Source organism: Thalassophryne amazonica, chromosome 3 (assembly GCF_902500255.1).
Source record: "Thalassophryne amazonica chromosome 3, fThaAma1.1, whole genome shotgun sequence".
NCBI lineage: Eukaryota > Metazoa > Chordata > Actinopteri > Batrachoidiformes > Batrachoididae > Thalassophryne > Thalassophryne amazonica.
The window spans coordinates 56,343,459-56,356,111 of NC_047105.1; the positions used below are offsets into that span (position 1 = coordinate 56,343,459).

At 39.4% G+C, this 12,653-nt stretch overlaps 1 protein-coding gene across 4 annotated transcripts in view; it reads right to left on the reverse strand.

Annotated features, from left to right (window-relative positions):
• Positions 1-12,653, reverse strand: part of LOC117506774 (SLIT-ROBO Rho GTPase-activating protein 3-like) — a 142,266-nt gene that overhangs the window by 20,111 nt on the left and 109,502 nt on the right. For 3 of the 4 annotated variants that reach the window (XM_034166374.1, XM_034166373.1, XM_034166372.1), the window contains 4 exons: positions 9,908-10,105; positions 9,749-9,833; positions 7,161-7,188; positions 1,592-1,694 (listed from right to left, as the gene is read on the reverse strand). In XM_034166374.1, coding sequence (XP_034022265.1) covers positions 1,592-1,694; positions 7,161-7,188; positions 9,749-9,833; positions 9,908-10,105 — 414 coding nt within the window. Of the gene's footprint in view, positions 1-923; positions 970-1,591; positions 1,695-7,160; positions 7,189-9,748; positions 9,834-9,907; positions 10,106-12,653 lie in introns of all 4 variants that reach the window. The other variant, XM_034166370.1, reaches the window with a different exon arrangement.

Below are 12,653 nucleotides of genomic sequence, written 5' to 3' on the forward strand. Positions count from 1 at the left end.
GCCTCCATCATCCATAAAGGGAAGAAGTTCAGATCCACCAGGACTCTCCCTCGAGCTTTTGATTATTATTTGAAATTTGTTCTTCGCTAAGAACACAAACTACTAATGCTGAAGAGCAGTCTTATGCAGATTTTATTGCACATACGTTTGTCCAGAACATTAGTTTATTGGATTTTATTAAATTCTACAGCTGTTTAATATTACACTATTTACATGTTTAATCAATTACTGGGAATAATTATTATGTTATTATGTTATTTGGGAACCTTGCATTCCATTAGTGAGTGATTGATTCCGCTAGTTATTGGCCCAAAATAGGGATATTTCGGTACCCTAGGACTTGAATAATGGCATTTTTAATGTTTTCTTTTCATTTTTTGTTTCACTTGTGGCATTAAGTTTTTATTTATTTATTTGCTTTTGGATTCCGGTGCTCGAGGGTCTTCATAATTACATATTTCTGTCTGGTATTTTCTGTCAGCTTCACATTTCAATTTGTGGGGATTTGTGGGGCATTTAACTTGGCTAATTAAGAACAACTGGAAATCACTAAAAAAAAAAAAAAAAAAAACAAACAAAAAAACAAAACCAAAACAGATATTGGAGAATGAGGTCCCAACTATCTGCTGCTGCAGTTTAATATACTTGTGCTGTATCGACCAAGACGGCGGTTTTGGTCCATCAACATGTGAATGCAGCATTATCCAAGCATACTAGGAAGTTATCAATCTATACAACATGTCCATCAATGTAATACTAAATTAACTTCAGAGATTGTAGCTCAATGTTAATGAACTTTTAAAATAATGCTATTAAAAACCAATACCTAAATAAAACATGTTATTTGCACCACCATGTATTCATACTGTGTTTTCAGCATTTAAACACATTAAAAGCTTAGAAATGATGATTAGCACCCTTACTAAGAGACAGAGTACCTGACTCCTGGCACGGATATTCCGTCTTCCCCTGGGCAGATAGCAGTGAGGCACATAAGCAGAGGAAGAGAGGCAACAAGAACCATCACAGATTAGTGAGAGGGACAGAAACACAGAGTGGGTCTGGTCTGACAGAATAGCCAAAGCACCGGAGCCGAGTAGGCTGTGAGACATGAGGAGTCATCAGCTCCTTTTCCAGCCCAAAGCAAATTACTTATCGTAGTTAGAGGACTTTAAAATCACAGTTGAACACGCTGTGTCTCTCGGTCTGATTGAGCATCAGAGTGGATGTGACCATGTGTTTATTTGCATAGTCTGGCACAGCTGATGCTCAGCCAGCTGACAGACACGGGGCCAAATTAATTCAGTGGCTGGAAGCTGGAGCTGAATATTAAAAGAAAAACCAGGCACTGATGCGGTGCTTCAGGAAACAAATCACCTGCAGAACACCTTGGATTGATTTTTCACCTAAAACTGTCTCACCTACTTAGTGAGACAGAGTGAGCGCAAGGCAACGGAGAAGAAGAAGGTCAGCGCGTCAGTGCATCGTGTTTGGGTAAAAGATTGTACAAGGACAAGAGAACCAACCCCCAAGGACTGCCAGTGAGACAGCTGAGCTCACGAAGAAACAAAGAGCACAGATGGGCTGATACCTGAATGAAGGCCTCCATGTTGCCTTTAAACAGCTTATAGTAAAAAACCAAGCGAGGTCTAGACTCCTGCATTCTCTGGGGTTTTGGGGGCAGAGTCGGGGGCCTGGGGAAATGGTGGGGATGTATGATTGGTACATGGCAACTGTCAGTAATGATGCAAAATACTATAACTGCACATCAAAGTATAATAATTAAAATTATGGTCAATGTCAATGTCAAGTTTATTTATATAGCACATTTACAACAACAGCAGCTGCCCAAAGTGCTTCACAGTAAAAACAATATCAAAAACCATACCACCAAAAACAAAGCATTAAAATTCCAAAATATACGAAAACACATAAAACCAGACACACACAGCTTAAATTGTATTAAAAGCCAAAGCAAAAAAAGTGAGTCTTAAGAACAGATTTAAAAGACTCTAGAGATGGAGCAGCTCTGATATGCAAAGGCAAACTGTTCCAGAGTTTAGGCGCAGCCACCAAAAAAGCCCGATCACCTCGAGTTTTTAATCGAGATCTGGGCACATTTAATAAAAGCTGGCTTTCTGACCTCACTGATCTGACCGGTATTCGGGAGCCAAACCATTTAAACACTTGAACACAAGCAGCAGGATCTTAAAATCAATCCTGAATGTGACTGGGAGCCAATGGAGCGAGGCCAACACAGGGGTGATTGTGCTCTCATTTCCTCATCCCCGTGAGCAGTCGTGCAGCAGCGTTCTGAACCTGCTGCAGACGCTTTAGAGACAACTGGTCCAGTCCACAGTGGAGTGAGTTACAATAATCTAAACGAGATGTTATAAACAAATGAATAACTCCCTCAAAATCACACGCTGGGAGGTAAGCCTTCACTTTTCTCAAAATTCTAAGTTGGTAGAAACTGGCCTTTATGACAGAATTAATTTGCTTGTCCATTTTGAAGGAGCTGTCAAAAATGACCCCCAAATTTCTGACAGAATCATGCACACAGGAAGACAAAGGACCAAGCACATCACATGAACCAGATGACCATGCAGGGCCAAAACTAACTATTTCAGTTTTATTCTCATTGAGAATTAGAAAGTTTTGAGCCAACCAAGTTTTCACTTCCTGCAGACAATTTACCAAAATAGTCAGAGAATTTGATGGGAGCTTAAGTGGCAGATAGATTTGCAGGTCATCAGCATAAAAATGGAAGGCCAAGTTGTATTTTCTGAATATGGTGCCAAGTGGCAGCATATACAGTGAAAAAAGAGCAGGACCCAAAACAGAGCCTTGTGGAACACCATAATTTAAGGGTGCTGAGCTGGACTGGTGTGGCCCAAGGTGCACAGAGAAACTACGGTCTCTAAGATAAGATCTAAACCACTCCAGTGCTGTGCCTTTAAAACCTGCATAATACTCCAGACGGGACAGTAAAATACAGTGATCAACCGTGTCAAAGGCTGCAGTCAAATCCAGCAAAACTAAAATCCCAGAGCAACCAGAGTCAACAATTAAAAAGAGATCATTAAAAACCTTCAACAGTACTGTTTCAGTACTACGAAGTGATTTGAAGCCAGACTGGAATTTTTCAAAAATGCCATTAGAATCCAAATGAGACTGAAACTGATCATAGACAATTTTCTCAAGGATTTTAGCTAAAAATGGCAACTTTGAAACGGGCCTATAATTGGCAAGAATATTAGGATCCAAGGTGGGCTTTTTGAGGAGATGCTGAACTACAGCATGTTTTAAAACTCCTGGAACACCAGATAAAAGAGAAACATTCATAACATTTAAAATGAAATAACACTTTTTAAAAATCGTGCGGGAACAGAATCAAAAAGACAATTGGAAGGTCTTAATTGCTGAACCACTTTGAGCAATTCAGTTAAAGTTGGAGGCTGAAACTCAGCAAAGGCCGAAGTGCACTCAGTGTTTAAATTAAAATCATTAGAGTGAGACACTGAGATCAAGGCCTTATTTGTGACACTTTTTCAACAAAGAATGACAAAAAGCTGTCACACAGTGAGTCAGACAGCACAAGACCAGATTTAGATTCTGGGTTAATCAGACGATTCAGTACATTAAAAAGGACCTGAGGTCTGTGAGTGTTATTTGCAATAAAATTTGACACAAACTGGGCTTTTGCTGACTTAACAGCTTCTTGGTAATCCACAAGACAGTCTCGAAATATTCCCAGGGAAACATGCAAATGGTCCTTCTTCCATTTACGCTCCGCGCACCTGCATTCATGTCTGCGCGCACGAGTAGTCTCATTGTGCCACGGCTCCGACGCAGACCTGGAGCGCTTGGTCACAGGTGGCAAACAACTGGGTTTCAAAGATAAATCACACTTCCCACACTGTGGATACGGTTGCTGTGGCAACACCTATCAGAAGCATCAATAACAACCAGAAGAAATTATATCTTGCACATATTTCATTAAGTATTTGACTGTATTAAATTAAATGTACCACTTTTTTTTTTTCATTCCATTTTTTTATTTGTAAAAACAGGCATTTTTATGGATCCCTGGAAGTGTCATTGCAAAATGTTTTGCATGTGGAGAGAATGTGCACTCATTTTATTATATTGTGCGCAAGTTTTATTATATTGTGCACACATTTTATTATATTGTGTGCATGTTTTATGATGTTGTGCACACGTTTTATTATATTGTGCTCACGTTTTATTATATTGTGCGCTCGTTTTAAGCATCGTTTGAGTAAAACAAGAGCACGATCTACTTAAACGTGGCCACAATTTGTAAAACGTGCACTCAATATTGTCTTGACACATAAATGTTGGCTATTAGCCAACAAACCAGGAGACAGCATAATACATTTCCCCATTAGAAATGGATCTGGTCAGAGTGTATCACCATGGTTTGGGTGCACAAGGATTGACGTTTCAAATCCCGCAAAACCTCGGAGAGGTCGTGGTGCTGCGAGATCTCAGTAACATTGAGAACTGCATTGAGACAATCTGATCACGCTGCACTTTAGCCGCTGCACACGGACAACACCATTAACATCGCAACATAAAACTATTTTTATATTGTGCCTAAAACTCTTATGAATATATTCTCTGGGTTTATAGACGTTGTTATTGCATTTGTTTTATGTAAACATGCGAGAATCACAGGCTGTCTCCCCGTTATTTTCAGTGGGAGCTGCTGTGAGCTACAATCGCTTCCTGATCATGTCGTTCTGGGGGAAAGTGAAGTTTGCTCTTTAATGTCTTGATTATTGTTCTTTACAACACTGTTTGTCCTCTTTGTTCCAGACTAATAATATATGTTTGAAATTTGGTTTGCGTTTATTAAATTCCACGCAGATTAAACATAGCAGACACTGATTATTTGTTAGAATTGTTTTAGCAAGTTTTCAGGGTATCATGCATGCAGTCTCTTATTAATGTGATGAAAAAAAACATAAAAAAACATTTTTGTAGTATAATATTCATTTACAATTGTCATCATGTGGATTCTCTATGTTGTTTTGACTGCAGCGACTCTCTGGCACGCAAGGGATTATGGGATATGTCAATAGGGCGAATAGACACTCCAGCTGCCCAGCATGACATCATCTGGAGTTTAAGCACATTATAAAGGATGCTGAGGGCGAAGTGTCTCCCCGTCGTGAGGATGACAATTTAGGTCATATTATGAAGTTCATATTGAACGAAAGGCAACGTGTGCACGTTTTATTATTTCGAGTGCTCAATTAAAGGAAAACGTGCACACGAATTATCACGGCCAGGAAAACGTGTGCACATATTATTAATTTGAGAGCACGTTTTATTAATTCGTGGGCTCTATTAAAGGAAAACATGGGCACAAATTACCATGTCCAGAAAAAAATAACACTTTAAGTGACCTCTCCCGGGTTCCGTAGACCAGCTTCAGGGCCAACACTGCCATGAACACTACTGACCAGTAGATGGCAGTAGAGACCTTGAAAACTTGCCAAAACAAAATTCTAGATAAAATTTAATAAACACAGACACAATAACAATATCTATAAACCCAGAGAATATATTCATGAGAGTTTTAGGTGCTAGAGTTTAATGCTGTTGTCTGTAGAGCCTGATCAGAGTGTTTCAAATGCATTTCTCATGTCGTGAACGTACTGAGATGACCCTATCCTACCCATAATGCACTGCTGGGCACAGCATATATTCACACTAAAACCTTAAAAATTAGCGCATTACTTTAAAACTAAAACATATATCTGATATTTTCTCTTTATAAAACTTCAGACATGACATTAATTTAAATAACTTGTCCGAAATTAGTTTGGTTAAAAGTTGAACCATAAGTTAAAAATGTATGCCTCTGGATGACTTGGGTGAGATTGCCCTCTTGTTAGTATGGGGTTAAAAGAAATTCATTTTTTTTGGGGGGGGGGCAGTTCTTCTTTGCTTGCAGAGGATAGAGCGGTTTCTTTTTGAAGCAGCTCTTCTCTGTTTTGGAGAAGGTAGAACTACACATCTGCTACAAAACATTTAACAGGTAGGTGCTCAACTGATTTTAAATTTTATAAATGTTTGTAGCTGTTCAGCTTTATTTACCACATTATCGGACAAAAATTTATCGCAACATAATTATTCTGATAATGGTTTTTAAAGTTATCTAAAAAGATAATCCCAGAATGAAAACATTATCTTCAGTAATTATCGGTTATCAGATTATCGGAACTGTGCCCACCACTGGTTAAATGTGTGGTAAGGGGGAAAAGAAGGCAGTAGTAGCCTAGTACACACACACACCTGTCCAGTTACTGGCGGTAATGCACCAACAGGTTGGCAACTGACAACAGGACAAGGGTAGAAGAAGACTTGAGTGGATAAGTAAAAATGTACGATGAATTTAGAAACTTGAGGTCAGATGTGGCATTTGTCAAAAAAAATAATAAAAAGATTGGGTGTGTATTTGAAGCAAAGCAGAGTGTAGACATGTTTTTGAAATATGTTTGAAAAATACTGACACTGCTGGTGCGCTAGCAAGCACTGAATAGAGTGGCGGTTATCACGCTGCTTGTGGACAGATGTGAGACTCAGATCAGCACTAAATCATTAATGCCATGAAATACCAAGCTTTGAGAACGCATCGGGACATCCCTAATATTTTCTATTTCTTAGCATTTCACTCAATTAAGCTCTCAAATCTGCTAAATACAATTATAAACTTGATTGTTTTGTAGATATACTGCTTGGTGCATGTCAACACAAAAACTGTTGTCAATGATTATTTGACAATAAAATGACTGTAGAATTTTGAAGAAATACAACCTGATATTCCAATTATATTACTTGATCTCCTCAAAAACAAGATGCATTTATAAAGGAGAAAAATATTCACACACTCTACTACTTTAATATTTACTCATAAGTATGACATTATATTTAGCAAAAGAAATGTGCCTAAAATTTTGCACATAATTGCATACAGTAAAATGTGGATTTAAAAGTAAAAGTACTACTTTCTGTAAATGTTCACTTCAGATTAAACTGCTTTTCACACACATGATGTCATTTGTTCCACTACCAGGATGGATTTTACACATCATTGACTACTTCATTCCTGTCATAGGACAGCTTACCTTGTTGTTCCATATTCAGCCCTTTCCCCTAAAAGGAAATAAAAATGGAAGAGATTAATTATACGCTAGTTTTATTATGACAGAACTTAGCTGCACGGTTGAGTGCTGGCTGACTATTCAAGGCTGGCAGATGGAGACAGAAAGGGGTGTTATGAGAAAATGGGTATCTATTCAGACAGGCTCAATGAGGTGAACGCCACAGCTGCATTTGACTCGCCGCCAGACAGCGGCCATTTAGCAGTCGCCGCAGAAACGGAACAAGAGCCCCTGAAGGGGAAAGCCGTACACTCTCAGTGCAAAGTGAAAACGTATCCAGGGGCAACAGGAGTAGGAGGTTGTGGGAACTCATTTGCACAATATGATGGTTTCATGATATATAAAACACAGCTCACTGTTAAAAAACACATTATGGCCACACTTTAATCAGTCAGATTAATGAGAAATGTTTGATTAAAGATCAGGTCATGCAAATCCTACTTTGTGCCAACCATATAATGTGCAGCCACAAACAGGTGGTGGCACTGATTTGAAGCACACATAGTTTAGAGAAATTAGAACTATGATACATAGACAAAAAATGCAGGTTTGAGTGCACGTACAGACCCTGCACTGACTGCAAGAGTATAAATGTGAAACTCAAACATGTTGAAATCCTTGTTCATTCACTTGCGTTTTAATATGTTTCAGCACCGGGGGCACAAATCAACAGGATTGTTTCGAAGCATTTGCTTTGAGTCAGTAAGTGACGTACTGTGGTCCCGTTTAGCACCGCTGATGATGCCTTCCTTTTAATATGGACTCCAGAACAATGTTCCAAACAGGTTTCAAAAACTACCCAGAGCACCATTTCAAGTTCACCATCACTAATTGGCAGTCCTGATGAGAGGTTTTGACATCATCCCCTGTCAAACATTCTGTCATTCTTTATTTCCAGGTTTAGATTATGAATGCGAGCATTGGACTTCATGAGTAACTGGATGCTTTGCTGCATCTAGTTTTTACTTTGTGTGGATTTATTTATAGTTTTGTTTATCTACTATATGACTTTGTTAAACACTGCTGTATTTTATTATAAAGTGCTCTATAAATAAAGCAGGATTCAAATGGATTGGATCGTCTCTGTCTTGAATGACCAACAGTTCTTTGTTGAACTTTGTTTTATTTGTTAATTTGTTATTGGTAGTATGGTCACCCCAGAGTCTGGTCTGCTTGAGGTTTCTTACTACAGTCAGAAAATGACAGGGAGTTTTTCCTTACCATATTTGCCAATGTGCTTGCTCAGGCGCTGTGTAAGGTTAAACCTTACCTCTGTGAAGCACCTTGTGGCAACTTATGCTGTAATTTTGCACAATATAAATAATTGAACTGATAGTTTACATAGGCAAAACAATGATCAAAGTGATCCCACTACCTTCTTGCTGTGATGCAACAGTGCTGACCACTGAGCCATTGTTCAACCATCCTCATTGCATGTTCATTTAATTTAATACTTTATTAGATGGGAGAATTCATTGTTTTTGAATTACTGGGTATACAGGCTGGGATGTATAGTAAAACTCACCTAAACCATCATCGTATAAACCGGACTCGGACTCACCAAACAAAAGCAAAAGTCCCAATGCTTTTGATTGGTTTTCCATGTAAGAAACACCATATATACCAGATTTTGTATCATAGACTTTTGCTCACATTGGACAAAACGTCCCACCCCATCACAATGTATTCCCATTAAAAAACCCTAGCATGTATCAGACAGAGCAGTTTGGGAAATGAAGTTCAGCAGTGATGTGACACTCGCTGATTCGAGGAAAGTGGGTACCGTATTTCCTTGATTAAAAGACCTAGCATTTATTTTTTTCAAACTGTGCTCAGACACAGCACCTAAACGAGGAAGGCCTTTTTCAAGGCCTTCATTTATTAACAAAATCCAGCTTGTTACCTGCACTAGTGTTAAGATTCGCAGATATCCCTGGGTGTGATGAACCAAACCACTTTACATTAGAGCCCTCTGCGTGGCTGCAAACCCTCTCCGGAGACTGACATGCACCAAACGACAAGGACTGCAAGGGCTGTGATTGGTCACTTTTCCTGTTTCACTCCTTCCTTTCTCGTCATATTTTAATAGTTTTGGCAGTGGGCCCGCCGATTACATTTTGATCATGGATCAAATATGTTTGGGAGAAAAGTCCACAAACATGATCAACTTTAAAACATGGAGTCAGAAAAAGACGCTCAAATGACCTGCAATTCATGGTGGAAATTGTACATACCATACCGTTGGTTTGGAGGATGATGATTGTATAAAGAAGGGGATCTCATTGAGGGACAAATTAATCCAGAAAAAGCTACTGTTTCTGCAGAAAATTGCATAAAGACACGACGGAGGACTTTAAAAGGGTCATGCGCACGTTGACGTCACTGCATGGCCACAGAGTTGGAGGAGCAGAAATCAGGCTTTAGGATTTGAAAAGTGATGCTGAAAAGTGATGCTGTAACAATATTGTGACAATTAATTGTTTGCTGGGAATTATCCAATTTATAATGAACTTAATGTGAAAGACAATGAGCAATGTCGTGATTAACCTCACCTTCTCCTAGCGTCTGCTTCAGAAGGTCATGTTTGGCCTGCAGCTTTATGATAAGATTGCTGCCATTCAGATACTCCTTGTATTTCTGCAGACAGAACAGAAAAATCGTCAGGTTTATTTGAAGATATACGTGCTTCTCTTGTTATTCAGAGAGCTCACAGTAAAGTAGAAGCCCTCAGTCTCTTGTTGGTTGGCTCGTCTCTTAATGATGTTCGCCTTGCTCATGTAGGAGTCAGATGAAGCCGATTTAACTGACTCTGTGGACTGGCTGTGCTGGAAGGCTTCTGAGACATCAAAGTCCTCCACTGTGAGCATGTCCTGAAGAGTCTGTGTGGTGGCATCCAGAGTCTTCCTCACCTAACACAAAAAATAACAAACATGTCATCTCTCTCTCATCCACACAGTAATAAAAATGATCACCAGACCGCTATATCGGGGTGGCCAAGTTCGTTCCTCGAGAGCCACCTTCCTGACACTCTTAGTTGTCTCCCTGCTCCAACACACCTGAATCCAATGAAAGACTCATTAAAAGTCTGCTAACGAGTCCTTCATTGGATTCAGGTGTGTTGGAGCAGGGAGACAACTAAGAGTGTCAGGAAGGTGGCTCTCGAGGACCGAACCTGGCCACCCCTGGGCTATATCAACAGTTACTTTTTTAACTTTCCCAGTTCATGCTGCAGAGATCATTTGATGTGGACAGAAACTCAGAAGTGTACAAACGGGCAAAATATGGATTTCTGATGATTATGACATGTATTTGCTAAACACTGTTGCTGTTGTAAGTAGTTGGTTGATTAAACACTATTGAGGTAACCAGCATTAGTAAATGAGGCTAATTAAAACAACAACAGCATCAAATATCTGCAGTAACATCTGAAGGCAGCCTTATCTGCATGGCTGCTGTGGAAGGATGTTAGTCTGCCCCCTTGTGTCGACTTGGCCATTTCACAGGCAGGTGCCACTGGGTGCTGTGAAACAGTGAGGAGTGTGCCAATGCTGAATTTAAAGTTGTACGGCCACTGGTTTTTTTAAAGATTTAAGTCATAAAAAGAATGTTCTTTAGCACCACTAAAACTTTATTTCTTAGCATCTAAATAAGGGATTCATAATATGATATTGCCAACATGATCAAAATTTGCACTGTTTGGAAACAATTTAGAATTTCCCCCCCTGAAGGGCAGAATTCAAGCGACCAGACACCATGACCTACATTTAGTAGGTCATGGTGAAACAGCTTATTTCTGTGTAAATCTAATATTTTTCTCATATTTTGTACATGTTAGTGAGGAATAAGCACTTCTAAATCTAAAAATGCTGTTTTTGAAACTAGATAGCACCTCTGAAGTGATTTACAAGACATTTTACGGATGTTAGCGTGCTTGCCCTGGAAACACACTTCAAGGAAGTGGGTCCTGTCACAAGTAATCTCAAAACCCCACACATGCACTTCCTCCTGTCATCTATCTACATGATGCTATAAGACGGAAAGGATAACATTTGCTATGGAATTCCCCCAGGTAAAAATGTTCTCTTCACTAAAACGAGCTGTTATTTTGAACATAGTACAAAAATAAACTTACATTATAATGCCTGGATTTCAGCAGAAACTAAATCTGGTCAGTTGTGTTAAATTTGCAAGGCCGTGCAGCTTTAACATTACCTGAGAATAAAGGACAAGACTTCCTCGCTTTTAAAGCTGAACATATTTAATTATCTGGTCTTAATGTTGTTTTCACATGTTGGCGGTGCAGCAGATGGTAAACTGGATGTTTCGATGTGTAAAGTAAGAGAATAATGGGACATTCTGCCTGCATGCTGTCACAGTACGAGCCATAGTAAGTCCCTTCAGCATCTCCCTTGCTTTCATTTGGGGTCGACAGTACGAGCCATGACCGTTAAAGATTTACAACTTCTTCCACTTCAACTACACTACACTCACAGTTTACTATTTTTATCTATATATGTTTACAGATTTTTGTCTTTTACAGATTATTGTCTTTCAGAAACAGGTAGCTCAGCGGGATAAGGAGTTGGGGTACCAATATGTAGACCTCTGATCTTAATTCCTGGTCACCTGGTCACAATACCTGTCTGTACCCTTGGACAGACAAGACGCATCATATGTATTGTCTCAGTCTTCCCAAATGTAAATGGGTACCGGTCTTGGATGGGGAAGTGACCTGTGTCAGATTGGCATGCCATCCATGGAGACTCATACTGTAGACTCTCATCTACTTCACACTGCAGAGTCCAGAGTGCACTTTTCATTCAGCTGTGTGAGTCCAAATAAAACAGGAGCAGTTTGTTCTCTGTCTGAGGACATGCTGAGGATGAAGTGGTGGACTACCGGGACCTTGGCATGCGACGATCTGGCATTTTGGGCTTTGTGTGACCTTCTGTTTGTCGGCTGTGTGTGTGTTCATGTGGGATCTTTCTACAACTGAGTCATGTGGGATCTCCATGTTGAGCTGTGGATATCTGAGTTGTGCTGGTGACATCTGAAAGACTTTGGAGGACCTACATTGTTTATAAATGTAACTATTAAATTCTTTGTAGCATTTTTCTAACATTTAAATTCTTTCTAAACATTTTAGTTGTTGAAATTATTATTATTATTATCATTATTACTAACTAGTATTAGTATTAGTGATAGTATGAAAAATGTCTTCAAAAGTGGACCTTTAATCTAGGGCTGTTGTGGGGAGCTGCGTCCCCCCTGCTCTCTTCCTGTGTGGATTCGCCCCGACTTGTTTGAGCAGGAAGAATGGATAACGTTTATTTCTGCAGAAAACACGACCAGATTGACAGGTACCAAGGTTTTATCATCATGTTTTACATCATGTCATCCTCAGAAAGAGACTTGGGCGCATTTGGGCAGGAAAAAAGCGTTAGTATTTGCGTGTCG